Source organism: Zonotrichia leucophrys, chromosome 3 (assembly GCF_028769735.1).
Source record: "Zonotrichia leucophrys gambelii isolate GWCS_2022_RI chromosome 3, RI_Zleu_2.0, whole genome shotgun sequence".
NCBI lineage: Eukaryota > Metazoa > Chordata > Aves > Passeriformes > Passerellidae > Zonotrichia > Zonotrichia leucophrys.
Window position 1 is genome coordinate 59,724,450 of NC_088172.1, and position 26,606 is coordinate 59,751,055.

The following is a 26,606-nucleotide window of genomic DNA, read 5'->3' on the forward strand; positions in this document are numbered from 1 at the left end:
TAGACCATTAAATGAACTCTACTTTGTTTAGCAACTTACCTTATTAACAAAACAACCAAACAACAACAAAAATCCCCAACAAAAACCCATCAAAAATGTTCAATGGTTTCTTGCATTTAGCAACCATAATCTCAGAAGTCAGTGTTCTCGATATTTAAACTAGAAATTCTTTTTAAATCAATACTTATGTTATTTAGTTCTACCTAAAACTTAAAAAAAAATGTTCATTGTAATTCAGATGAATATTGAAGGTCATTGTGTTTGCTAATGAAAATGGTTTTAATACACTAAAGTTCACATTAGCTAATTTAAAATCATCTTCATTGGAAAAAAAATGGTGAGGTGAAATATCTACAACTGTTTTTCATTTAACAGAATTAGCTAATTGTTAAAAAAAGGATGCTAATAGCTCCTAATTGACCTCAAAACATCCTTATTCACATGCATTCATAAAAATGACTACTGCATTGATTTGTGTGAGAAAGAATAAAAAGATTTAAACAGAAATACTCATTTGAATTTGGACAAGTCACCTACAGTTTCAAAACCATGACTGGATTTGGAGGATCACCTTCTCACATTAATTCTCTGTGATACTGCATATTTATATGAGAATTCTGATGAAGGAATGGCCAGCCAGCACTTTCAAAAAGTGAAGCTTGATTAGACCACCATTAGTAAATTCAGCTTTTCTGGGCCAGATTTACCCTTTTAATATGGTTTAGCAATGCCATCAATTTTATAAAAATACTCTGAAGTCCTGCTGATAAAATCAAAAATATTAGTAATAGATATTAAAAAGGTATATTTACTATTTTATGAGATTATAAAGCAAGCAACACACAGTCATGCCTTGTTTGCCATCTGCTTTCAATTCCTTCTACTCACTTGTTTTCCAACTACTCAAATCTTAAATGCCTGCTTTTTTAAAATCACCAAACTGTCTTTCCTCTGTATTTTTTTTCCTTTTTCTTTTCACTGCATTATATTTTATCCTCCCCAGGCCATCACAACCTGTAATAATTTCTCCTATTCTGATATATAATAATTTTTACTACGGAATATTACCCTACCCTATTAAAATCAGGAATAAAGTCTTGCACCAATTCATTTGCATTTATGTTATTGTACCTTCCACAGAGCAAACACCAACACAATAACTTCCCATTAGAAGTATAAAACTTAAATGCTATTATATCCTTACACATGTTACGTGTAATGTATCAGATGCCTCTATTCCTGAAAAGAAGCCTCTGTAATGTGAAGTCAGTACCCAAGATCTCCAAAACAAATCAGGAACTATACAGAAGTATTTTTAAGAAATCTGCTTTAAGAACATACAATGTAGCTGTCACAAAAGACAATCCCTTAAAATCACCTGTCCCTGCTAGCACAAAAACAAGTAGTTTGTCTCTTATGATGATCCACTAAAGCAGGAACAAGTGGCCTTTTTTATGAAGGGGCAGGAAAAAGGCAAGAATGTACTGTACTAAAAACCTTGCAACTCCCACACCAATAAATAAGCAATGGATGAAAATAGACTATTTTTTGGTTTTCCCATCAAAGACTCATTCTGTCATTTTTATTATATTTGTAGGAACACATAAAAATTCATCCCAGGCAACAGTTTTATGACTGGAAACACAAACATTTATCCCTGGCCTACATTTGTAACATCATACCTGAGATGGTCCTCTCTGAAGATGAACATTAAAATACTGCTTTTCAGTGGTAGGGACTTTCTGGTGGTGCACATATGAGAGAAAGCCTGTCCTAAAGCATCATTGCTTCAATTCCTTGTATCCCATACCTTCAACACAAATGTAGAAATAAGAGGGCTGATCCCACAAATTTGGGGATCAAATTTTTCTTTTAAGCAGCTTCTTTGTAATTTAATTCAGGTGGTCACTTCAGTTTCATAGATGGAAATTCTCTTAAGAGAGGAAAAAAAAGTACATTGCAACCTAAAAACCTCTGCCTCTCATAGGTAATTTCAAAATTGAAACTCTTGCAAAAAGCTCAAAGGCTGAGGGAAAGCAATAATCTCAGGAATGGAAACTATATATTTCACAGGTTAAGGTATGTTTTTTCACCTTCATCTGCTGCAGAAATACTACCCACTCCTAAAAATAGGAAAGTTTCAAACATACCTTTAACAGTGACTCAAATCCTGATTTGCAGGGTAAAAATCTGAAATCCCATCATACTGTTTCATGGTAATTGAGTCAAACACAGCAAGGGCTCTAGTCTCCTGCATTTTCTTCCTTTAGTTGAACACTGAAGCTCGGCCTGTTGTGCTGACAATGTTATTTTGTAACCCTACCTCTGAGGACTGGCATTTTGGGTGTCTGTAGTTGGAGAACATAAATGTGAAACAGACATGGTAAACAGAAGAATACATTATTTTTTTTGTATTGCATCCTATTAATGTGACAATTTGGGGACCAGATATTTGTGATATTCCTTTCTGCAGTTCCTTCCCCCAGTTACTCCTACTGCCAGCATAACTGAACCAAACAGAAAGCCAACTGTCAAGAGAGCAAATCTTACCTTATAGGGAAAAGAAATAATTATCAGACTGCTGGAAGTATACTGCAGACTGTCATGCACACTTTACAGCAGTTTTAAACCTGTAGTGAATCCAGATTAGCCTCAAGAGAAAAAAAGGCAAAAAATATTAATTATTACAAATTAAGACACAAACTTGTTCTGCTGCTCTTGTAGAAACTTGGATTGTATGTGAGACATACAAATGCCCAGGGGCAACTAAAAGGGTTTGGAGAAAAATTTAGCATGGGGACGTTGAATAAAAGAACAGAGGAATCTGAATTATTTTATTCCAGTCAGTATAGAACTGTACCTTTGAATTCATGCTTTTATAAAAGAGATGATAAATCACTAGTCAGACTAAAGTACATTGATGGTTTTCAAAGCATCCTTTATATATTGATGAAATATCCAAAAGGTAAATTTTGACAGTGATTAAAAATCCATCCCATCATGAACAGCATGCAGTTCATTGGAATATAGCTCTTTGAACATGACTACTTTCCAGACGATTAAAGATTTCTTCTTCTGTTTCTGGAGTGAGCTGTATATTATCTTTGATTGGAGACAAAGGATCCGACTTTCTACAAGAAGGAAGTTTTTCATACTCTCTGCACAAAAAAACCAAACATAAAACAAAATTGAAGAATGATATTTTGTGCTTCTAACCACAGGCCTGTAAGAATACACAGGTTAGAACAAAGCAAGACCCATCACCTAACTACCCACTACACCTATGAATAAGTAAAAAATAAAAATTTCTGATGCAAAGTTTTAATTTAAATTTTAGTACAACTGTCACTGAAAGTGACAGAATGATAGCTGTTAGCTTTACTTATGCAAGACTGTATGTATCCCATCCTGCTTGGGGTTGTACCTGCTTCCTTAACATTCAGGTCTTCTGAATAAGTGTGGTTTTTTATATATATATATATATATATATATATCCTGTGAGCCTTGACATTGAGGCAGAACAGGTTAGTGTCCCACAGGATGTATTTGCCATAAGGTAAAAATTGTTAAAACATAAGGCTAATTTAGAAACATCTTAAAAACTGAAAAAAAAAAAAAAAAGAGCTAAGCAAGTTCTAGCAGTAGAAAGCCCAATTTGTGAAATATGTTGAGAAAAAAAAGCTAAGAAATGCCCTAAAAGCTAAGAAATTATTGTTTACATAGAAGTAATAGAAAAATATATATCCCCAGTATGAACAGCCAGAGGTTACAAACCAGCCAATCAAACCAAACCAACCAAAACTGGATGGATAAAATGTGCATGGTGGGAGCCAAGTCTTGCAACCATCAGCAGAGAGTGCCACCTAGGCTCACACTGGTCTATCTGCCTGTATTCTGATAAATCCAAATTTATGAATTTTCTCCTTGTGAGCAACCCTGGTCAGACATTCCCAAATAGAGGTCAAGCAATTAATACAAAAACAGTTTCATTTCCTCCTTGAAACTGTTGATCATTTTTACACCCCATAAGGAAGATAATAAAAAGTAAGATTTCTAAAAATGTAAATACCTTAAGTCATACTTTTAAACAGAAAACAGTTGTATGTTTACAATAACCCACCCTAAGGCCCAAACTTACTAAAATACATTCATCTGAATTAACACATGCTCACCAATATCAACATTTACTACTCAGTGCAAAGAATACTTTTGTCCTACTCACATTTGGTTTCAAGTTAGTGAAAATAATTTCATTTAAATAAATCTTATTTATTCAAAGTTGACATTGCTACTCAAAGCTGGGAAAACTTTGCCACCAGAAGTTTTTAACATGAGCCCATGGAGATAGTGCAAGTCAGAATAACTACACTTCAGATTCTGTTGTACTTTTTAAAAATAATAGTTGCCCTTAAAATTCAAACCCTGAGGCTATTTGCACAAACTTCAAGTTAGAAAAGTCATCTCCACAAGGGAAAGCAACAGAATTTTATAACATGCAAGAATGCCTCTTGTAACCAGATACTCTTCCTAACAGAAATATTCCATATCAGTTCACTGTCACCTTGAAAGCAGAATAGTTCTGACAATCAGCCATCTCCAAATGTGAGTGACATGGAGTTAAACAGAAGCAGTCTTGTACTCAATTAAATTTAGCAACTTGAATGCAGCTTTTGCATTTAGGTCAATAAATGATTTTTGGTGTTTGATGCCAAACAATGGCAATGATTTTCATATCAATTATGGTAAACTAAATGTAATTATCAATAAAATTCATTAAATTTCAGCTAGAGTTTTTCCTGGTTAGAAAGAAAAAACTAATTATAAAAATATATTTACGAAAAACCATGCTTCATGTTTACATCAAGCTTAGAAAGTTATAAATCCTAAGTAGAAAATATCTAATCTTGCACTGTTATCCGTACTGAATTGTATGGAGAACACGTATAGAGTCTGCTTTGAAAATTGTTTCTTTGAGAAAAAAGCATGCAGTGTACTAAGTAAAGGATTAAAGCTACTCACCTTTTAAATTGGAAACTTTTCCAGAGTTCCCCAATAGTGGATTGCAGCCCCAGCTTATTTTCAGTATCACAGTCCTTTTTCTTCTGCACAGGTGACAGTTTCCTGCTTAGTCCACTTACTTTAGCAGGTATCAATGGCTTGAGCTTTGTTACCATATGTGACTTTATATTACTGGATTTACGTAATCCAGGAACCTGTGGGATTTTGATATTGCAGTGCACATGGTTAAAATGACAACCTGCAAGCAACAGATATCATGCTGCAAAGCTTATAATCAAAAAATAAAGTGCTTTACATTGTGTTGAGATAATGCAATCTGAAATGCCATAACAATGTATATTTAGATAGTCTATAATCTAAAAAAAGGTATCTCAAACACATGACATACTGCAGCTATAAGAACTGGCAAACCCACTTCTATAAGCCTTTATATAAAGGTTGTAAATACTAATTTATTTTGAATTCAGTTTTTAAAACCTACTGAATAGTTACTTTTTCATCTGTTTGAAGACTATTTGTTGTGCTCTCATGTGATGCCATCTTTCAGAATTTTAAGAGCATCAACTCTCTGGTATTGCTCCCTTGAGTCTCACTCAGATTTCATGAAGACGGAGCCATAAGCAAGAGCACAGGTAACAGTATGATGACCCCAAGGATCATTAAACCTCTACCTGGACTTTCTTATCCAATTTCTATACCAGAAGCTCAGAAAAGCTGTGCTTGGCCAGAATCTCTCTCTTAAATACAACCAGACTTAAATTGGAACATCTCGGCAGCCTTTTCTTCAAGGAAATTCATAGCTTAGTTCCTTCTGAAACATCATAGCATTTTGCCATCTCCCCACTACACACATTTGTTATATTTGTCTCTTTTTTTGCATCTCAAATACTCTGCTCAGTTTTGATCTCTGTCTACAAGAAAGACACTGAGGCACTGGAATGAGTCCAGAGACAGCAACAGAGCTGGGGAAAGGTCTGGAGCACAAGTCTGATGAGGGAGATGAGAATGTTTAGCCTGGAGAAAAGGAGGCTCAGGGGCAACCTCATCACTCTCTACAACTGCCTGAAGGGAAGGTGTGGCCAGGTGGGGGGTGGCCTCTTCTTCCAGGCAACTAATAGGACATGAGGAAATGGCCTCAAGTTGCACCAGGGGAGGTTTAGATTGGATATTAAGAAAAATTTATTCCTGCAAAGGGTTGTAAAGCATTGGAACAGGCTGCCCAGAGAAGTGGCAGGATCACAATTCTTGGAAGTGTTCAAAAATTGTGTGGATATGGCACTTCAGGATACAGTTCAATGGTGAACATGGTAGTGCTGGATTGACACCTAGACCTGACTGCAAAGGTCTTTTTCAATCTTAATGATTCTATGATTTTATTATTGAAATTGCACTTTTTCTACCTAAATATATTAAGCAGATCTTGGTATTCCAAGGAGTGAAAAAAAGTGTCTAGAATGTGAGCTAAAAATTGGAACAAGAATACTAGGAAGAATAAAATAAAGCACCTAAATCCTATGTATCCCTATAGTTCTGAATTACATCTGAGTTAGAACTTAATTTAGCTATCCCAAAAGTAGGCTAAGAAATTTAAAGCCAGAGCAGAATGCTCTTCTTTGTTATTAGTATTGGACTCTTTGCTGAGCTCACAGTAATTGTGAAAAATAATTAGCAGTAAAAAGCACAGCTGAAATAGTATCATAAGAAAAAACCTGAGGTCTTAGGGAGCTCTGTATCACAGACATTTCTTAGTAAAAAGCTTCTACTAGTTTTGATATTAGAATTGAATAGGTAGCACTTCCTATTTTGGATTGGAACCACTGTAAGAGCTGACAAACTTTTCAGACTGCCTCCCCCAGTTATTAAATTTCCCTAAGTAAATCTACATAGCTGATATTGAATTTACCAAAATCAGAAGAAATTATGCATTATGTGATTAACTGCTTCTTGCCTAAATCTGAAATTCATTTTCCCCTTTGGTATTTTCTGCTGTGTTTAACACCAGCACACATTTCCCTTTTTCTACACTTTCAGGATCCTAATAAACATCCTAACAAGATTTTAATAAATTCTAAGAGAAAACTGAGCCAAAAGTGGTGCTCCTTATCTCTGCCTTTGCTCTCCCATGGTCTCACTGGTGTGACAACTCACAAGAGCCCAAGAGTCTAGGTGGGCCCAAGTTAGCACATGACTGACCTTTTGGTTGTTGCTGTCAGGTTACTTTTTGGCCAAGCAGTTTTCTGCTGTAATTCTTTATAATTATTATTCCCAGCACATAACAGTAGAAGAGAGAATTCATGGCCATGGAAATAAGTGTTGGAAATCCTCCTACCAGCCACTTGCTTTAAACTAACCCTATTGTCCTCACAGATTTTCAGCAGTTTTTTTCCCTGAAGGGCTCCAAGCATGTTGACATTCTGTTTTTATGTGATGCTTATACTAAATCAGTACTTCCATAATGTGATCCCCCAATATTTAATATATTCACTCTCCCAATATACCTTCTAAGGTGAGCAAAATAATGTAAAACATATTAAACACAGCCTTAAAAACCAAAGTAATAAAAATTCTGAAGGCCAGGACCATTTCTTTGCTCAGTCTTGTTGAGGAAAAGCAGGAAAAATGTAAGTGTTCCAAAATACAAATGTAACTTGCTCCTAAACAATTAAGTTCCTAACAATAACCACAAGATGTCACTATTTTACAAAATACACAATATTCTTGTCTGGCAGAGACAAGCTTTTGATTTTTAGTCTGTACACAAAAACTTACTAGGGGACATACATGGAAAATGTCTGCCTCTTACATCTTTTGGTCAATTCTAATGACAACACCTCAGGAGTCAGAGCTGTTGAAGTCTTAGAAGTTATCAACTAGAGAAATATATTAAGCTCTTAGAAATATTCCACAAACAAGGAACATAAGTTTCTTCTCATACATACAAGCAAACACAGAGAAGTCAAATTACAGTTGCATCTTGAGACTATATCTGGACTTTGAACATTACTGCAATTTATATCATAGAACCTGCAATGGATTTTCTTGCCTTACCCTGGCTTACTTTACACTGAAGTGTTTAAAATCCCCAAACAAGTTGCAACTCTGTTATCAATTACAGGTGGTTATATTTCACCCCAGCTCCAGGGTAGATGAACAAGAATAAAGCTTTGTCTTGTCAACATTTACATTGCTTAAGTCTTTCATTACAAGCTCTAAAATGAACTAGTAGAAACTGATTACAAGTTCATTTTAGAACTAGTAGAAACTGATTTTCAGAATTTAGTAAAGCTCATAAAATTAAAAGAATTCTTACCTTGGTCTTGATGATTGTATTTTTTTTGTTAGTTTGAACAGCAGAAAATAGCACAGACAGAGAACATTGATCATCATTCGGTTTTGAACTAGAATCAGATTCCTTCAAGAGAAAATTGATCCGGTTTTAAAACAGGTTGTCTTTTTGTAAACACAATATATGCTTTCATAGCTACGCGTATATACTTTAAGCTACAACGTTTTCAGCAGTTCGAAGAACTCATACAAAAACATGGCTTTTAGCAAGCAACACTACAAAGGCATGCCATGCTTCTGAAAGCACTTCAGGGACTAAAAGCAGAGAACAAAAGGCTGCCTACCAGGTGTGTTTATGAGACACTGCAGTGATAGCAGCAGAAAACTCAAAACAAACTAAAAACAGAGAACAGATTTTATTTAAGCTAGTATGTCAATCCATTCTGTACAATTATGTTAAGCATTGACAAGAAAATGATCATCCTGTGATTCTGTGTAGAGATAAGTTTTATTAGCACAAGCTACATCATCTGTAGGGCACCTTTCTGTAAAGGAGACTTGACTAAATAATTTCTTTTATAATTTAAAGTGAAAACAAATGCTGAAACAATGTCTAATTTTCTTACCTTTACACCTAAGCTGTTGTTGGACACTTGCAGGATTTCTGAAGACTCCAAACTGCACTCTGATGGCCCAGAAGACCCATGAGACTGTGATGACTGTTCCAGTTCTATTAAGGGGGAGGACTCTTCCTCTGATTCATCACACACTGCTGCATTAATCTGATCTTCCTGGGATACAATGCAGTTGTTTCTCTGTTGGTGAAACTGCTGTGAAAACGCAGTGTGAGGTAGACCAAGATTTCCTGAGTTACTTTTGAGGCTGCTAAACCCCTGGGAACAACTTTTCTGCATTTCTCCAGGAGGTGTAAAGATAGCCTGTGATGATTTTTCAGTTTCTGAAAACCTGGAAACATCTTCAGCTACATGTTTTACTTCCTGTTTCTGGCAGTCCTGCTCAGCATCCTGAGTTAGATCACAAGCTTCCTTCTTTGCTCTACTGTCAAACATATCTGCATCATTGCAGAAAAACCTAAAAAAGGGGGAAAAAAAAGGGGAAAGCAAGGGGGAAGAAAGTTATTGATGATGACATACTCATTTGCATCATTGTTTTTATCCATCAATTTTATTTTCAAGGTATACTTGCAGACAAATTATTTTGGCAACAGGAAAAGTCCCTCAGGGAGACATTTAGCACAAAAGTACCAACAAAAAAACACCCAGAAAACCTGCAAAATTTAAGAATATATTAATTAAAGATGATAAAGCTAGTAGTGAAATACTACAGCTTCACTTATCAAAGAAAATAGAACTTTACTACTATTTTTCCATGCTATAGCAGCAGTTCCTCAGAATACTGAGCACAGATTTAGGGAAGAACCAATCAGCAGTGACAACTCTTAATTTTTCATGCAATAAAAAAGCTTTCCAAAACTTTCAGCTCAGAAAGGTGTGCTTTAAAACAAAGGTATTAAGACTGCTCTGCAAAATTGCACTGCTCAAAAATATTCATATTATTTAAGATAAAAATTACACAATAGACCTAATTGTGATAATGTTTCGTAAAACAAATTCAAGTAGATGTGACCAAATGGGACTAAATGAAAAAAACCCACAACAAAGTCCCTGTTCTCAAAGTGATGCTGCAGAGATCAGCAGTGTCAGCTGAATGGGATGGGTTAAGAATAGATATTTGTCATTGAGTATGACCAGGTTGAGCTTTACTGCAATAAACCAAAAGCCCCATCAACTTAAGTCCATGAATTTATTAACTGCTTATATATTTGCCACAAGTAGCTGTCCTTGTTTTTTTGAGATATATCACATGTCTTTTACCTGGGAAAAAACCCCAGCCAATTCCTAATTAATTTTGATACCTAGAGATATTAAATATTTTCTTGAGAGACACCAAATTGATCACAGAGGCAGAGCACCTCTCCTATAAAGAAAAGCTGAGAAAGCTTTTCTTCTCTAGGCTGTTCAGCCTAGAGAAGCAAAGGTTCCAGAAGACCTTTATAACACCTTGCAGTACCTACAGGGGAGCCTAAAGGAGAGCTGGAGAGGGACCTTTCACAAGGGCATGTAGTGACAGGACAAGAGGGAATGATTTTAAGTTGAAGGAGGCTGAAATCAGATACTAGGAAGAAATTCTTCACCTTGTGAGGTGTGGCGGTGGTGAATGTGAGTGTGGTGGTGCACTGGAACAGGCTGCCCAGAGAAGCTGCAGATGCCTATCCCTGGAAGTGCTCAAGATCAGTTTGGATGGATCTCTGAGCAGCTTGGTCTAGAAAAAGGTGTCCTGACGTCAGGGGGTTTGGAATGAGATGATTTTAAGGTCCACTCCAAACCAAACCATTCAAGTCTCAGTCTTCACTTCAGCAGTAAAAAAATCAACATTATCTGTCCTCCAAAAGACAGCGTGCCTAGCACAAAGGATCCACCATCTTGGCTGAGATGCAATACAGTTGCATAAAATGTTTGAGGTAGCATTTTTCCTATTTTCAGTATTCGGGCCATTTAGCAAACAGTATTTTGCTACTTATGAAAACACGTGACACAAGCATACCTGCTTCTTGTTCCTGGAACAATTACAACATCCTTCTCTTTGTTTTTCCTTTGTAAAAATGAAGCAAATTTATTTCTAACTCTGGGTAGGGAGTTAGTGTTTTCTTGAGTGATGGAAATTGCTGGAGAATCAAGGGTTTGTATTGCTGACACATTCTTTTGTGCTTGACCATCATTATCATCCTCCTTCTTGATTCTTTTTGTTTTTGAAAATGAATATTGCTTCAACAGATCTCCATCTGAGACTTCTTCTGAATCTAAACACAATTTAAGCATCACTGTAAAAGTACATTCTACAATTAATCAGTTTTTAGATAACAAAACATTACATATTTACTCTCATAGGCTTAAAAATATTAGTAAGGTCTGGTAAGGAAATAGAGTTTGGTTGTCGTTAATGCCATTGTTTTCTAGTACATTGCCTTAAAAATAACTCAGTGAAAAGATAGATGGAGTGAAGGCAGAATAACTACAATGAAACTACATTCGATTTAGAGGCAGGTTGCTAAACTACCTACAGACTTTGATAAGCAAGGGAATAGGAAGATACCAGGAGTACCAAAGGAAAAAAAGAAAACTCCAGCAGTATAATCAGAAAGCAAAGGAAGCAGTGGAAAACAACATAAGCACAATAGGAATAAAAAGTGCCTCTTCTAGTACAAGCCCACAGTTTATCTGAGCACATGTAACTCAGGTGGCATAGAAGATGAGATAACACAGATAAACTAGAGAAAGCAAAAAATTTGGCATAATGAGCATAGTCTGAGTACAGAAAACATTCTTGGTTTTCAGTCTGGCCTAATATCAATGCTAGGAAAACAAGCTGTTTTAACTTCTTCACAAGCCATTTTAAGATAGAAATTAAAACCAAAACTATATCAAAATACAGGTTGTATTAAACATAACCTGAATTTGATACCACCAGAGTTTTATAGCAAACCAAAGATTAAGATCAAGTTCTGTTGAAAGTTTGCTATCACCCTTAATCATCACATAGGCTTTAATATTATGGCCTGTTAGTCTTGTAGCTTGTTGAAAACAGAATACAGACAATTACATTCAAGAGTTAAGCCTCTAAAGCCTCATACCATAAAGTACAAGATAAATTCTTTTCTATTCACACAGCCTTCTACTGTTGTTCATGCACTTATTTAATATAAACATACCACTCCTTGGCCTTTTTGACAAGAGCTCTTTGCCTGCAAGCTTTAGTCCTTTCACACTAATTATTTTCTCCATGCCTTTGGTTAATGGTTTCTCTGGGAAGTGTATTTTAGGAGGAGCAGGATCTTCAGCGGGGCCAAACTTGTACTCTCTGCTCCAAATGCTATTGACATGATTATCACGTCGGTCATTCCAGCCACAACTTCTCTGCTGCACAGGCTACAAAAACCAATTAAAAACCAAGACACAGGTTTATAATTTTGCCTTCTATATATGATTTCTTGACTCAGCATACAAAGAAGGAAATGTTGACATTTGTACATCTAGTGACATAGTCCACAAAAACCATTTTTTTTGTTCCCACAATTCTCATGCTTTTCATACTTTTCATTCTCCCATGATGTCTTCATATCAATATGGCACAAGTGACTAACTGCTCATCTCAGACTAAATTTAAAGCTTAAAATTTATTTCTGTTCAGGAAACAATTGAGGATTATTCTTGGAAGAAATCCAAGACTCCTTGAGAATTTTCTCTTTAAACCAGTTACTTCTGTAAGTAAATTTAAGGACTTAGCAAATAAGTCTGAAAATAAAACAGATATTAAATGCCATGAAAAATAAAACTTTACCTTAAAAAAAAATGAGAATTACGTGTGTGGAAGCACACAGTTTCTGTAATATCAGAGGAGCTGTCACTGACAATTAATTTGTGGATAACAATCACATTTTCCCATTAACAATCAGACCCACATCAAGTTGTTATTATTTAACTTCATAATAAAGATGTTACCTGTGCCGTGTCAGGGTTAAAATTATCAATTTGTTCCATTGTATTGATATCAACATTACCAATAGCAATTTGAAAAGCAGCATCATCACCAACATGTCTGTTGCCATCACAGTAAAGGAAAATATCTGAATGTTACATTATATTTCAACAACTGCACCATGAAAGTTAGAACAGCTGCTTTCCCATTTTTTGGCTAAAAAGCATGGCTAGAATATTAACCTAAAGGATTAATACTACTACTCCTGGCTCAATCTGATGTAACAGCAATTGTAATAGATCTGCAGCCTTTGGCAAATCATGCAAGTCAATACTAAATCCTTCAATTATCAGCAGGCGAGGCACTATCCATCTCCTTCCTAATTTCTGCAAATGCCAGAGGTCAGGGGGCTTGAACATACAAAGCTAGTAACTACTTTAACAGTTCCCTCTCTTCCTTCACTTTCCTAATCTCACATGTTGAAATTTACACTGCATAGTTGTGGCAAAATGCTACCTTTTCTATAGGAAGTGGGATCTGCTATAACAGGAAATGCTAAGATTAGAGACTGAGTTGAGCACAAACTGCAAGAATTAAACTGGAAGAGATTATAACACACAACACAGGCAGGAATTCAAGACAGCCACAAGGCAGTCAGTTTATATTTAAACTGCATTAAACAATTTATTTCCAAAGAAAACAACCAGATCAATAACTTCTGCCTGTATCAATAATAGGTCATTTAGTTACCCCCTGCACTTAAAAAAAATTGATTAAAATCAGAGCAAAGGAGAAAATAAGAAAACCCCCACAAAAGTTTAAGACTGCAGAAAAGACACTTTAGTCAAAGCAGGGATGCAAAAAAAATCCAAGTACGTCACAGATGCAATGAAAATTGTAAGATATCACATCAGCTCATCCTTATTTCCCCATTCTGCCCTTTCAACACAAAGGATACCGTCCTGCATAAGTTAGTGTTTCTGGATCAATATCATCTTCATATGCATTCAGAGGAACTAATTTTCTGTGCACAGGATCAAAAACTAACTGATACAGGAATGTATTATTAGCTCGTGTAAAACCCTGTATGTATTCTTCTGGTACCGTTATATTCATCTTCAAGTACTGCCCCATTTTCTTGATAACCTGTCAAAAAAAGAAATTACTCAACTGTGTCATTTTAACAGGTTAAGTGAAAGGTTAAATACTTTTCAAATATTAATTATCTTTGCTTGTAATTAAATGTAGAATGAGTCTCCTACTGCAACAAGCAGATTCAACTTAAATAGGGGAAGGAAGGAAAATAGAACTTCATACATTCTTTTCCTACTCAAATTGTCTACAATTACAAAACTAACAATTCAATTTTTATACCTCCTTCAATAAATTAATCAATACAAAATGTGATCAGAAAAACAATCTCCTTAAGGTGTATTTACTTAAACTAATGCACATCAATTTTTTATCATTCATATTATCAGGACATATAAGCAACATGTGGGTGCTCTTAAAATGGAAAAAAAGCAAAACTAACCAGAATAAGCTCTGGGATTTTGCTCAGAGATACATTAAAGCAAATAATGATTTGCATGGGAAAAGTGCAAAGTTCCCCTTTTACTTCCTCAAAAGCAAAACCAGTTACTTTGATGTCTGCTCTATATGGTACAAAACATTTTAAAATTAAAAATCATAGTACTTTGTCTATGAGAGAAAAAGATAAAATATAACAAGTAATTTAAGAAAGACGATAACACACTAAGTTAATTAAACTGCATATTAAAATGATTTTATGGATTAGATTTACCTGCTTTCAGGACAGACCCATGAGCTATTCTTATTAGCTCTTAACCTCTCCACTCCCTTATTACCCATACAGAAGTAGTTATTCCCACCCTCTTAGCCTCTGTATTTCCTAATACAAGATTTATTTTAACTTCATACATTGGATAAGAAAAAAACCCACCCCAAATTAATTTGTTTTGCATCAAATCACACTTTTCTTCCGTACGGTTTTTAATATAGAAATGTCCTTATCCATACGTATGCCAAGAAATAGGATTCCCAATCTCTGCCCCTCCCCCACATAGAAAAATCTGTACTGATACAGAAGTTCCAGTTCATTCAGCAGTTCAAATAAAAAATCTGTAGAAGCAGAAGAAAGCAGTAATTGGGGGGAGGGGGCCATGTATGAAAAATATCAAAGTCTTACCAAAAATTAAGTTTCCTTTCAAACACAATATACCTTCGAAGGATTAAAACAAGTCTTTACCTAAGTTGACTTCTGCTATTTTTCTTATAAACATATATCAGCTTCAACACTTGAGTAAGTTTAGGCCAGCATCTTTTTTAAGAATACTAAAAATACTTTTTAGTATTCTCCTCAAAATGGAGGAAGACAAGAATGCTTCATATTTTCAGTTCAGTGTTAAATTTCAAATATACTGATATAGGCTGCCAAAAAACAAAACACAAAGCAAAACTGAGTTTACCTTTATAATATCTGGATTGTTGGCTAATTTTAGTAACTTGCATGCTTTAGCTAACCCAATTCCATGAATTGAAGGGAGGTAGTCACAACCAGAAAGAATACACATGTAGCGGAATTTCTCTTCTGTAAATACATTTCCAAGCTGCTTGCAGTTTCCCAGTCGAGTTTGATCTATCTCTAGTCCATTTCCAAACTTGTCGATTTTCAGAAACACCTGAAAATTAAGAGGAAGTGAAACCAATCATTTTCACCCATATAAGGTGGTTCACTGCCCTTGGTGGAAACAGAGAGGCAGAGTTCTATTCTCATCTCTTCTGTTTCCCACATTTGCTGTAGAAGAGTTAATCCATACATCAAACACATTTGGCAACTTCAAACCCTGCTTTTCAGATATCAGCAAGAGGTAAAGGTTATTAGTATTTTCTTCCATACCTTTTTACATCCAAAAGCTAAAAGATCAGAGTCTTCTGTAATTATAGCTTGAACCATGCCAATCTTATTAAGATAAGCCAGCTGAGCATCAGCTTCATAAGGAGCAACAATACAATCAACTCCCTGGGCCCGTGCAGCCTGTACATAAACAAGAAGCATACAAGTACCTTGCATTAATTTTCAGTAATTACCCTAAGAGATCTGAATGCATAAAAACCTCTACATTAAAAAGCCAAAACCATAACCTTTTTAATCACACACCCATCCTGCCCCCAGTGACAGTCCAATACTTCATATTCAAAAACTCCACTTTAAAAGCAGGTTAGGTCTATATACGGTTTACAAAAACAACTTTTCCTATAACACTATTGCCACTGCATCTGACCACAGCTGACAGCTTTGAACTCATGCAAGTTATATTCTGGACAAAGGAGAACAGTATTAGAACAAACTTAATATTTTTTGATGAAGACCCTATGACTGCATTGATAGTGTAGCAAAACACTACTAGAACTATTTTTAATCAGCCAATTTTTTTTCCTGTAGTCTATGCTCAGAAACTACACAAGGGAAAAAATGCAAAAAAAAAAAAAAAAAAGGTTTTTTTGTGCCACAAAAGAAAAACAGGTTCAAATTCAGTTCATAGCAGTAGGAAGAGATGTGCTTTGTTTGACACATTATTTATACAAATGGGCATAATAAACTTCAAGCTTGTTAATTGCGCCTAACACAATCCAGTAACATGCAAGTCAACTATGGAGTGAGCAGGTGGGAATACTTTTCTTTCCTATATAGAATAAGCAGTGATGTAGCCACAAAAATGAAGAGTAGGATATGCTATGTATTGCAGATTTTTTTTTTTGTAACTGGCATTATCAATAATGTTGACAACTTACTTTAATAACTTCATGAGCCATAGCATGGGTAATATTTATACTTCGCCCAAAACATTCTCTAGCCTCTGACAGTCTCCCTTCCTGCAACAATTGTTTCCCCTTCAGAAGACTGGCCTGACGCCTCCTAAAAGAAAGATAAAAATATCACCAATCTCAGATTATTGTTCACTTAAAAAACAAACAGCAGAAGGGACTAAGAGAGACAGGCAGGAAATGGGGGAAAATCATAACACCTTCCAAATCTGGGCTACTGCATAATTTTTTAAAACAAAAGAATAACTATGCCATTGCAATGACAAGGACAACTAGATTTGAATGTTGAAATTGATAATATTTTCTCAGAAAAAAGTGACAAATAGGAACTGAAATCAGCAGTGTAAAAGAAGCAATGCACCCACTCAGCTTGCAGAAAAATAGATTTAATGGGAGTTGGGAGTATCTGACACTAGATAGTTATTGATTTAGAGGACAGAAAACCTAATTTACTTAATTTCATAAATCGGAAATTGTTCATTTCACGCTGAAGAAAGCATGTGTCTCATGAGACTTCATAAATAACAACCAATACTGAAAAATTCTCATAGCTTCAGTGAAAAGTCCCATTTATAGGGACCTGAATCCAAATTTGAAACAACTTTTATCTTGTAGAGAAAGATGAGGACAGGGGTACTATTTTGAAATAAAATTATATTGGGAAAAAATATTTTTGTCCAGAGATCACAAGTGTAGGTAAACTAACAGCCTCTAATACATGACAGGAACTACTGCTCAAAGGCTTACTTCCTTCCTTTATAAAATGGCTTTCATTTATGAAGTGCATCTCTATTTTTGGAAGAAAACCTCTAAGAAGTTTGTTTGATTTTAGATGTAAATTAAAAAATATCACACTACATTGCAGAGGGGTTTACCAGAACTTACTTCCTAGCTGGAGGGTTTTTGATTTTTATTGTAGTGATAAAACTGCTTTGCTTGCAAATCAATACAGTTTGGTACTTACTCTCGTCGTGCCTTTTCCACTTCCTTCTTAGAGGGTAGGGTACATCCATCAAATACCAAAATTGGTTTAATTCCAAATGAGAGGAGCATATGAACAAGTTTCATACAGAAAGTTACATAACTGTATCAACAATAACAAAAGTAAGAAAAGAGAGATAAACTTTATTGTTAATTACAAGGCTATTACACATTTTCCAGCTGCAGGAAAGGAGAACTATAAGTTTAGGACTAACTATTGTTCAAAAAATCATAATAGGCTGTGCATTCCCCCAGCATCACAAAAAACTAAGAACACTTGAATGCAGTTTGGTTGATTTTTTTTACCAAGAGAAACAATCCACCTCCCAATTCAGAACTGGGCTGACTGCTCCTCTTTCCCAGACAAAATGAAGTAAGGATTCAAGTATAATTCTATTCATTTTGCTACATTAGGATTCAATCGTGACAAAAACTTGACCAGTTCAAACATGGATTGTCTTTTTACTTTCAGCAAGTCAATTCACCATGGCCAGGGAAACAAACAGGAAGCAGACCAGCACAAGTCTGCCTTTCCCCAGAGATGCACACTAAATGTACTTTGGTAGAGCTGGGAGTGATGGGGTTATTTAATCTCTCCTTGTAGAACTACCCACTCTTCCCTCCAGATAACGGATATATCCTACGGACAAGACATACAAATGTATCTTCCCATACTAAAAATACAGGCACAGCACTGAAAATATTCCAAAAGACAGAAAAGTTTCCCTTCTTTAAAAACTGTGAAGATAGTAAACAGCTCAGGAGGCAACCAGCCACTGCCTTCAAACCCATCCCTTGAAAAAATATTTGTTGGGTGTTCCGGATGTTATTGTTCCCTCAGACCTCTCATCTTCCTACCTGTTATTTCTACAGATCCGTATGAGATCATTTTATCAGCAGCACAGAACTAGAATCTAAGAACTGCTGTAAACACTAAGCAAGCACATTGCAGATCCAATGCCCAAAGGAAAAAAAAAAACCTAGTTTTTTAATTTTAAGGACACTGTTTAAAACAGCAAGAGCAACCCTATCAGCAGAGGAAGGGAGGAGAAGGAGAGTGGGATTTGGAAGCATTTAGAATGCAAGGATACAAGCACTGAAGAAACTAGATTTAGAGCTACAGAAAAAAATAAGTGATTTTTGAAAGACAGGAGCAAATAGCACTGTAGCTATATAAACTTTCATCCAGATGAACGTTTAAGTATGAAAGGACTCTATACTATAGTTAAGGTGCCAGTCTAGGATCATATGTGCATGGAAATAAGATTTGGCCATAAAGTACCTATGTATTCAAATTCAACCATTCCAAAGTTTCCTACGACTACTTCTCCTGACAGTGAATTTTTTCCTCAGCTGAAGTGTATCCTATCTCAGGAGTTTGAGGAACCTTCACTACCTCCAAGGCAGGGTTGGATTGAAATTGCACAGTTCTTAACATAAGCAGCAGCAAATATTTGAATCCATTTGCAAAGCACCAACTCTGTCCTGCCTCCAATCAAACATCTGATGGATCCAAGGGCCTCTGGGTGGTGCCAAGCAATAGGACAAGAGGCAGCAGGCAGAAACCAAACCACGGGAATTCCACTAGAATATAAGCAGAACCTCCTTTCTGTGCAAGTAACCAAGCACGGAAACAGGTTGGCCAGAGAGGTTTTCGAGTCTCTTCCTTCTCTGGCGACACTGGAAAGCCACCTGGACACAATGCCAAGTAATGCTCTCTAAGGGAGCCTGCATGAGATGACATCCTGTGGCCCCTTCCAGCCTTACCTATATCCAATCTAAAACAAGAGTTCAAGCCACACTTCCAGAGATGGGCAAGAAAGGCAAACCTGATCTAAGGTGTGGAGGTAAATTTGAAATATGACCACAATTTTTGTGCATTTCCTTCCCTAAAAACGTGTAAACGTGATTTAGAAAAGCTACTTTATCTAAGAGCACAGTACGTTCAGCAAAAAATCTTACACCTTATTCAGACCACAACACATCTCTCAAAACTCCTTGACATCATAATAACCTTTGTCACAGAAGTATTTACGAAGTCTCTTTCTATACAAAAAAGGTATCTGAAAATAATATTAAATTTGAAATGAAAAGAATTACACTTACAGAATTTCATCAGAGAAATTAGATTATAGTAAAGAGCAATTCATGCTAGGAAAAAAACAAAACTAACTGATATAGCCTTGGGTATTCCAGCAAAAACAAAAATTTAGTTTTCCCCCAACATGTACATTTTTAAAATTTATTTTGCACAGCTGGAAAGCTGTTTATTTATCGCCAAAAATTTCCATTACTAAAGAGCTCAACTCAGAATTCAGAATCAACAGCAAGAAGCGAAACTTCTGTAAATTAGTTTTTAGTTCAAGAAACACCAAGATGACAAAACATTAGTTTGCAAAAGGGCTGAGAGCGAAACATAAGAAAAACTTACATATCCGTGGGCTCCCCCCGGGCCAGCTTCTCGGCACAAGCATAGGCGCCCTTGTGCAGCCAGCAGTAGGTGTCCACAGCTACGGCCATTCCTTTGTATTTCTTCACGTGGGAAGGCTCGGCAGCCTCCTTGATAAACTGGAGCAGGCCCTGGATGCCCATGATGCCGCAGAGCGGGAAACAAAGAAAGGAGCCAAGGCAAAGCTGAGCGCTCTGAGCTCTCGATGCTCGCTCTCGATCTCGGCTCAAGGGCCGGCTCAGCTCACGGCTGGGGCGCTGGGCCCCGCCAGGGCCACCAGCAGCTCCTGCGGCTGCCCCCGCGCATCCCGGCTCGGGCCGCCTCTCCACGCGGCGGTGGCGGCTGTACCTCTTTGCGGGTCGGTGCTGCCCAGAGAGTGAGGCGAGAGAAGGACAGAGAGGCGAGGGGCGAGGGACGCGGAGACCCGGCCTGACCCGCCCGCACCTCCCGGGGCAGCGGCGGCTTCTCCGGCCCGGCCCGGCTCAGCCCAGCCACAGCGCGCGGCCGCCGACCGGGGCTTTCAAGCAGCGCGCGCTGAGAGCCGTGGCCCCGCCCCGCGCGCGGGAACTACGATCCCCATGGTGCCCCGCGCCGGCGGGGGCAACGCATTGGTGACGGCATTCCTCACGGCCGGCGTGCGGCGGACACCGCTCGTGGATAATAACAGGAACGTGGCATTTATAAACGTTAAATACACAGAAATCAAAAGGCCTCCCAGGGTTTTAACAGGACAGTGGACTGCAGCCAACGCCGTGAGAGGAAAGGGGCGGGGAGGCGCTGACGCGGGTCTCTGCCTGCCGAGGATCAAGGGAAGGACAGATACTGTTGTTACTGCACTGAAACCCCGGGGTTAGTGTAGGAACCGATGGTCGAAGTTACAATTATGTGATATAGGTTCTTTTTCTTGTCAGTTATCCTAAGGGTTTGCTTGCATAAATAATAACAAAAATTGCAGTAAGATGCAAATGTAGGCCAGGTAAAAGTTTCTTTTTCTACATGCCATTTGGAAGCCTGTGCAGTTCTGAGATAGTTTGGCTCGGTGAGGTGGATGACTCGGTCAGCAGTGTAGAAAACAATCTTTCCAGACAGTGGGCAGCAAAGTTTAAATTCAGTGCGTTCTGGAAAGAGCACATCGGAATTACAAGTTCTCAGCTAAGAAATGCACAGAAATAACTAGGCCACAGTGATAGCATAAGATGTTTTAATGTTGAAAATATTGACTGGATTCTACTTTGCCAATTCTTTTTTCACTCCATGATTCTGACTACATATGACACACTACACAAGTTTTAAATCCAACTGCTGTTAGAATCCATTTGGATTAGCTTTGCTTCTCTTAAGAATATGTTCTTCTATCACTTCTGACATTTCTTTTTCTGTCAAACTGCTATGCTCATGGGAAGAAAAGAAATCAGAGTAGACAATGTAATGTACCACAACAATCATTCAAAATCTTGCATGCAATTCAATTAAAAACACTTTGGACTATTTTCTGTAAATTAAAAATAGTTAAAAATAGTTAAGGTGAAGCTCAGAGTCAGAAGCACTGGAGCCAATGAACTTGTCTTGAAGGAAGCCAGCATTACAGAAGTCTTGCCCAGCTCTGATTTTCCTTTTCAATCCCTTCACCTGAAAGGAAGGATACTTTGAAATTGAAGAGTTAGCACAACATGCCTTAACGTTCAGTTTATTACAAATGTCTTCAGCCATGTATGAACCAGTGTGACCCACCCTCATGACATCTCATAACTTCTATAGCTTGATACTATGAGTCAAAGGCTTTGTTGATTTTAGTAGAGCCATCTCAACTTAAAACTGGCTAAAGATATCGATCTTTAAGTTCAACAGCGTCTCTTGAAAGAAAGTAGTCAGATGGTAACATTTTGGTGAGTTATTCCCTTGAAGAAAACTGTACTATTGCGGTTTTATTTCCCATAGGTACCAGATGAAACAGGGAAGCAGCACTGCGTCATGGTTAATTGACTTGTATTAATACAGAGAATTCTTTCACAAGTAGCTCCTGTATCAGGAGAACTGGTAAGACTAGAAATTACTATGCCAAATCTCTGTGTGTGTTTTTCCTTAAGCAGTTTTGTAATAGTGACTTGCAGAATGCATTTTAAAGAGATCTTGAAGTAGAAAGTATAGCAGAAACATTTTGGTTTCTTTGCAACTGTTTTCTGTCATGTAATAAAAAAAGAAGAGCCATTGTGTGTATAGCCCTGTTGACCCCTAATAGAAATTTGAGATAGGTGTCCAAGATAGTACCTGAAGTACCTCTAGAACTGCTTCTTTCTCAACACAGCTCTCCTAAAGAGAGGAAATGGGATCACTGTCTGATGTAAGCATCTAGCCTTTACAGAGACAAGTAAAGTAAAATAAAATTTGTCCCCCACTGTGCACTACAATGGGCAAGGACATCTTATAGATTTTTACTAAACTTCCTTCCATGCAGTGTCTGGCACAGCTGGAAGTGTCTTCATGCAGAAAATTAAAATCCTTGGAATGAAAACCAGCACTTTGCTGAAGCTCACAATGACACCATCAGCTTTGATGATATTAGTAGACTGGGTGACTGGTTTACATTAATTTTTCCAAAATTTCAGTGAATTTCTTATTACTGCAACTATATTGTTTTCACTGCTTAAGAAGTTGGTCACTTTTATCTCAAAAAGTTGGTTTGGAATTTAGTTGAACTATGTAATCAATTTCTTAGAAAAAAAATTTGATTTTTCTCTGATAGGTGGCAGCATTACATTCACTGCACTCTGTCTTTTATTGAAATTTCTATTATTGGAGTATGTATTTTCATAGCTTTTGTTAGCTTAGTTAAGAAGGCAGACTATAATACCACCAGCAAATTTATGAACAGTTGTACACACTTGAGAGAAGTTTAGAGGATGACATCCTTAAACCATATTTAGTAGCAGAGGAAATGTTTTTAAAAGCTCCTCATTTATCAGGAAAATATTATATGAATAGTGTTAGTAAAGTCATTAAAAACCTAGATTATCTAGTTAACAGTTTTGATATGGGTATCTGCTGATTATGTTAGCTTAGCAGCTATTCTGAACTTAAGTGTGGCTGTGCTGCTTGTGGCAAGTTTTTTTTTTTTTTTTTTTTAATCTCTGGACACAGTAATGTCAGTATAGAGAACAAAAGCGTGCTAAACTCTGGTATCCCAGTGTATATTTCTCCCTTGTGATCTGTCGTTGTGAAATGACACATGCGGGTGCTGCTGAAGCCTCTGCATGGCTCAGCCTGGCCCCTAGAGGCTTCTTGGGACACAGCCTCAGCTGCAGCCGAGTGCAAAGGGCACTTCAGTTTCGCTTTCGGAGGCGCAGAGGCAGGAAAAACTCTTAATCTGTAGGTAAATCTTCAAACTAGTCCTGCAGTCATTACTACACTTTAAATTACTCTTGGGGTTTTTTTGTCTTTGTTTTTTTACCTCACAATAACACAGGTGCCTCCAGACTCTCCAAATCTGTCCAGAACTTGAGTTGTGCCAAGGGTGACTTCTTCAGTTTGGGAATTATACAGAGCTCTCTCTCCATAGATCATTAAGGCATGATCCAGTAGGATTAACAGCATTAACAGCTTGATGCAATAATTAACAGGAAATTGCAACAAGCGAACTGCTGCCGATAACCACACACAGCTCAGCATGCTGTGGGAAAGGAGCAGCTGTGCCATCCAATTTAACAGAGAGCCTGGGACGCACAAACTCGACTCCTCCTGGGACAGGTGAATTGTTGCTGTCGATTTATTTATCTTGGTGCTGGACCCCTCTGCACATCAGGTAAGCTATTCCTAGACTTACACACTGCATATGCAGTCTGTTTTTCTGAGAAAAGGGATTTTGAATAATGTTTGACAGCGTTCTTTTTCTCAGTGTTTCTGGTAGCACGCAGTTAACTAGCAGGTGAATGTCTGTGTTTCAGGGAAGTCTATGGAAACATGAACCATACAGGGCCTTGGATAAAATCTTGTTTTAAGCCAGTAGCTCAACTAAAAGGACCTTTTAAATGAAAGCTTAAAATGAAACAAAAAAATTCTTTTGTCAAAACCAGAAAAACTATCTGAGATTCTCAGAGATCTGATTCCAGCTCACAGACTTTTATGGGACTTTCAGCCCAGAAAAAAGAGCAGAAGATAAACATTTTATTTTACCTCAGATGCACTCTGAAGTACAGGCTCTTCAGAATGCAGTGCAGTGGGCAGGAGAAATTGTCTCTAAAAATCCAGCAGCACTCACTCCCTCATAACAGGAATATAATATTTTGCTGCGTTATTTGGGTGAAGTTGCCTACTCCCTTTCTTAGAGTAGGCAGCTGATGGCAGGTGCTTCCACAGTGCTCAATGCCCTCTCAGTGGCAGTTTGCCCTCTTCAAATCAGAGAGACCTGTCAGCATCTTGTTAACTTCCAGCTTTCCAAAAATTGGCATAATTGGCGAGGGTTTTAAAATATCTTTGATCACTTGAAGAGAATGGAGACTTGGAAACTAAAGAAAAGAGTCACTACTTAATTAATTCAATAATACCTATCTATAAAGGCCTTAAGGTAACTCAATCTGGAGCATAATTAGAGACAGAGCTTGGTAGCAATCAATTTTTATCAGTCTCATTTTTTCACACAAGCCTGGTCACACAAGTGCTGGTCTGGACTGGCATAGCCTCCAGTTTATATAACCACATCGATAATACAAAGATATTTCACACAGGTCAATGACATACAGATGTTTCATCAAGTTCTGTTTGAATTTTCTACCATTTCAGAGATGGGAAAAAAAAAAGGCTTTGATGCATAAATAAAAAAAAATCAGATATTTTGCTGGGATGATTTTCTGGAATCAGATAGGGTGATCAAATATTGTTTGTGCTTTCTGGGGAAATAGAGGAGGTCCAGTAGCCTACCATTTCCCTTGCATCTGTTACATCTAGCCATACTAAGTGCCCTGTTAATTTCTGTTTCTCATATAAGTGTTCTTCTTTGTGCTATGTAGAATAAAACTAAAATAGGTTAATCATTAACTAATTATGCCAATAGCAGCTGAACAGTCTCATGTTTTCCCAGCTGTAAGTAATCTATACTCTGTTTTTTTGCTTTTTTGTAGGTACTGATATATTCCATATTGCTGAGTCTTCTAGAGGCAAATAAAAAATATGTATTTATTCCTCCTTTCCATTTTACCTTTGCTTTTGAAAGTCACTGGCACCAAAGATGTTATATTTGGTTATAATAATTTCACAGAATATCAAGTGGGTAACATGAACCTCATTCTCTCTGTCCCACATGGTGGGTCACTGGAACCTAAAGACATCCCAGATCGAGAGGCTGCCTGTTGGGATGAGAAGACATCCTCTTGTATCTTCTCTCATGACTGTCCTCCTGGAAGTATTCAAAATGCTATGAAATGCAAAGTGTCTACCAACCAAGACAGGTATACTATAGAGGTGGCTCAGGCTCTTGCTGAAGAAATCAACAAAATTACTGGTGGCTTCTTCCCACATATCATCATAAATCACCTACAGAGATTCAAGATGGATGCTAACAGGGAAAAGGAAGAAGCCTCCTTTGGAATTCCCCAAGCAGAACAGGCCTGGGAGGACTATATGGCATTTTTGACCACTGCAAAATCACAGATGTCAGGGGGCCTAATTCTGGATATCCACGGACAAGCGCATCCTGAAAGGTGGATAGAACTAGGTTACACACTTTCAAAAACGTCCCTTAACTCGGGTGTCTTTTCTGCATCAGATTCCTCAATTAGCCATCTGGCCAGTCAGCTGGTCAATGTGTCTTCTGAGATTTTGGTTTCAGGGAACAGAAGTTTGGGCAAATATATTGAAGGACAAAATAAGAGTTATGTTTGTGTGCCTTCTCCATCCAATCCTAGCCCAAATAATGGAAGCTATTATAGTGGTGGGTACATAACAAAGACTTTTGGTTCCCGGACTTCTGGCACCATCGATGCCATTCAGCTTGAGCTGCCCCAGTGGGTGAGGGCAGCTGAAGAGCGTCACAGATTTTGTAAAGCCCTGGCAAGGGCTGTAATGAAATTCTGGCAAGCTAACTACTGTAGCCAGCAGAAACATAATCTTCTGCCATGCTGAAAGAGGCTGTCCTGTTAAGATGCCTTTCCTTAACAGAGTAGTGATCTGGAACAATCAAACAACTCATTCACCTGGAATGTTGAAGTGCAGTATAAGTGTGGATGCTGGTAGAAAGAAACCATCCTGCAAAGGAATGCATCAACACAGAGGAAATCCACAGTTAATACCAACAAATCCAACCCAAAAATTAACACACACCTTTGTACTAGACCCAGCCTTGAAATGACTGCTCTAAGATAAGTGGGTGCAAGCATCACTTGCCTGTGCTTAATTTCTTTCCAGTCTCATGATAAAAAACTGATCTTCTAATAAATTCTGTGCAATGCCTTAGTGGATTATCTGTTCAAATAAA

At 37.3% G+C, this 26,606-nt stretch overlaps 1 protein-coding gene and 1 long non-coding RNA gene across 6 annotated transcripts; one reads left to right on the forward strand and one right to left on the reverse strand.

Annotated features, from left to right (window-relative positions):
- Positions 1-1,575: 1,575 nt before the first annotated feature.
- EXO1 (exonuclease 1) lies at positions 1,576-20,696 on the reverse strand. Of its 5 annotated transcripts, XR_010439567.1 has the most exons (15): positions 20,123-20,696; positions 17,675-17,794; positions 16,678-16,801; positions 15,782-15,919; positions 15,351-15,563; positions 13,820-14,007; positions 12,885-12,981; positions 12,095-12,311; positions 10,930-11,185; positions 8,931-9,396; positions 8,330-8,431; positions 5,020-5,213; positions 2,861-3,158; positions 2,551-2,651; positions 1,576-2,348 (listed from the first exon to the last, which is right to left on the reverse strand). XR_010439567.1 is itself a non-coding variant. In XM_064708430.1 (13 exons), exons 1-13 carry the CDS (start codon positions 20,281-20,283, stop codon positions 3,017-3,019), a joined length of 2,418 nt encoding a protein of 805 aa, XP_064564500.1. In that variant the 5' UTR covers positions 20,284-20,696; the 3' UTR covers positions 1,576-3,016. The 5 variants fall into 5 exon arrangements, 1 of the variants encoding a protein (XP_064564500.1); XR_010439565.1 differs by having other exon boundaries at positions 1,576-2,651; XR_010439566.1 differs by having other exon boundaries at positions 2,551-3,158.
- An 18-nt stretch (positions 20,697-20,714) lies between these two features.
- LOC135445635 (uncharacterized) lies at positions 20,715-26,606 on the forward strand. Its single transcript, XR_010439569.1, has 4 exons — positions 20,715-20,989; positions 22,079-22,177; positions 23,604-23,939; positions 25,255-26,606. It is a non-coding gene; the product is annotated as an uncharacterized LOC135445635 (long non-coding RNA).

Excerpts from the sequence above, each read along its gene's own strand:
- EXO1 (XM_064708430.1), bottom strand. The coding sequence starts at position 20,283 with ATGGGCATCCAGGGCCTGCTCCAGTTTATCAAGGAGGCTGCCGAGCCT. Across the intron at positions 15,920-16,677 it reads TGGCTCATGAAGTTATTAAA|GCTGCACGGGCCCAGGGAGT; the intron begins GTAAGTTGTCAA and ends GTTTATGTACAG. Across the intron at positions 14,008-15,350 it reads ACAATCCAGATATTATAAAG|GTTATCAAGAAAATGGGGCA; the intron begins GTAAACTCAGTT and ends TTTTTTTGACAG.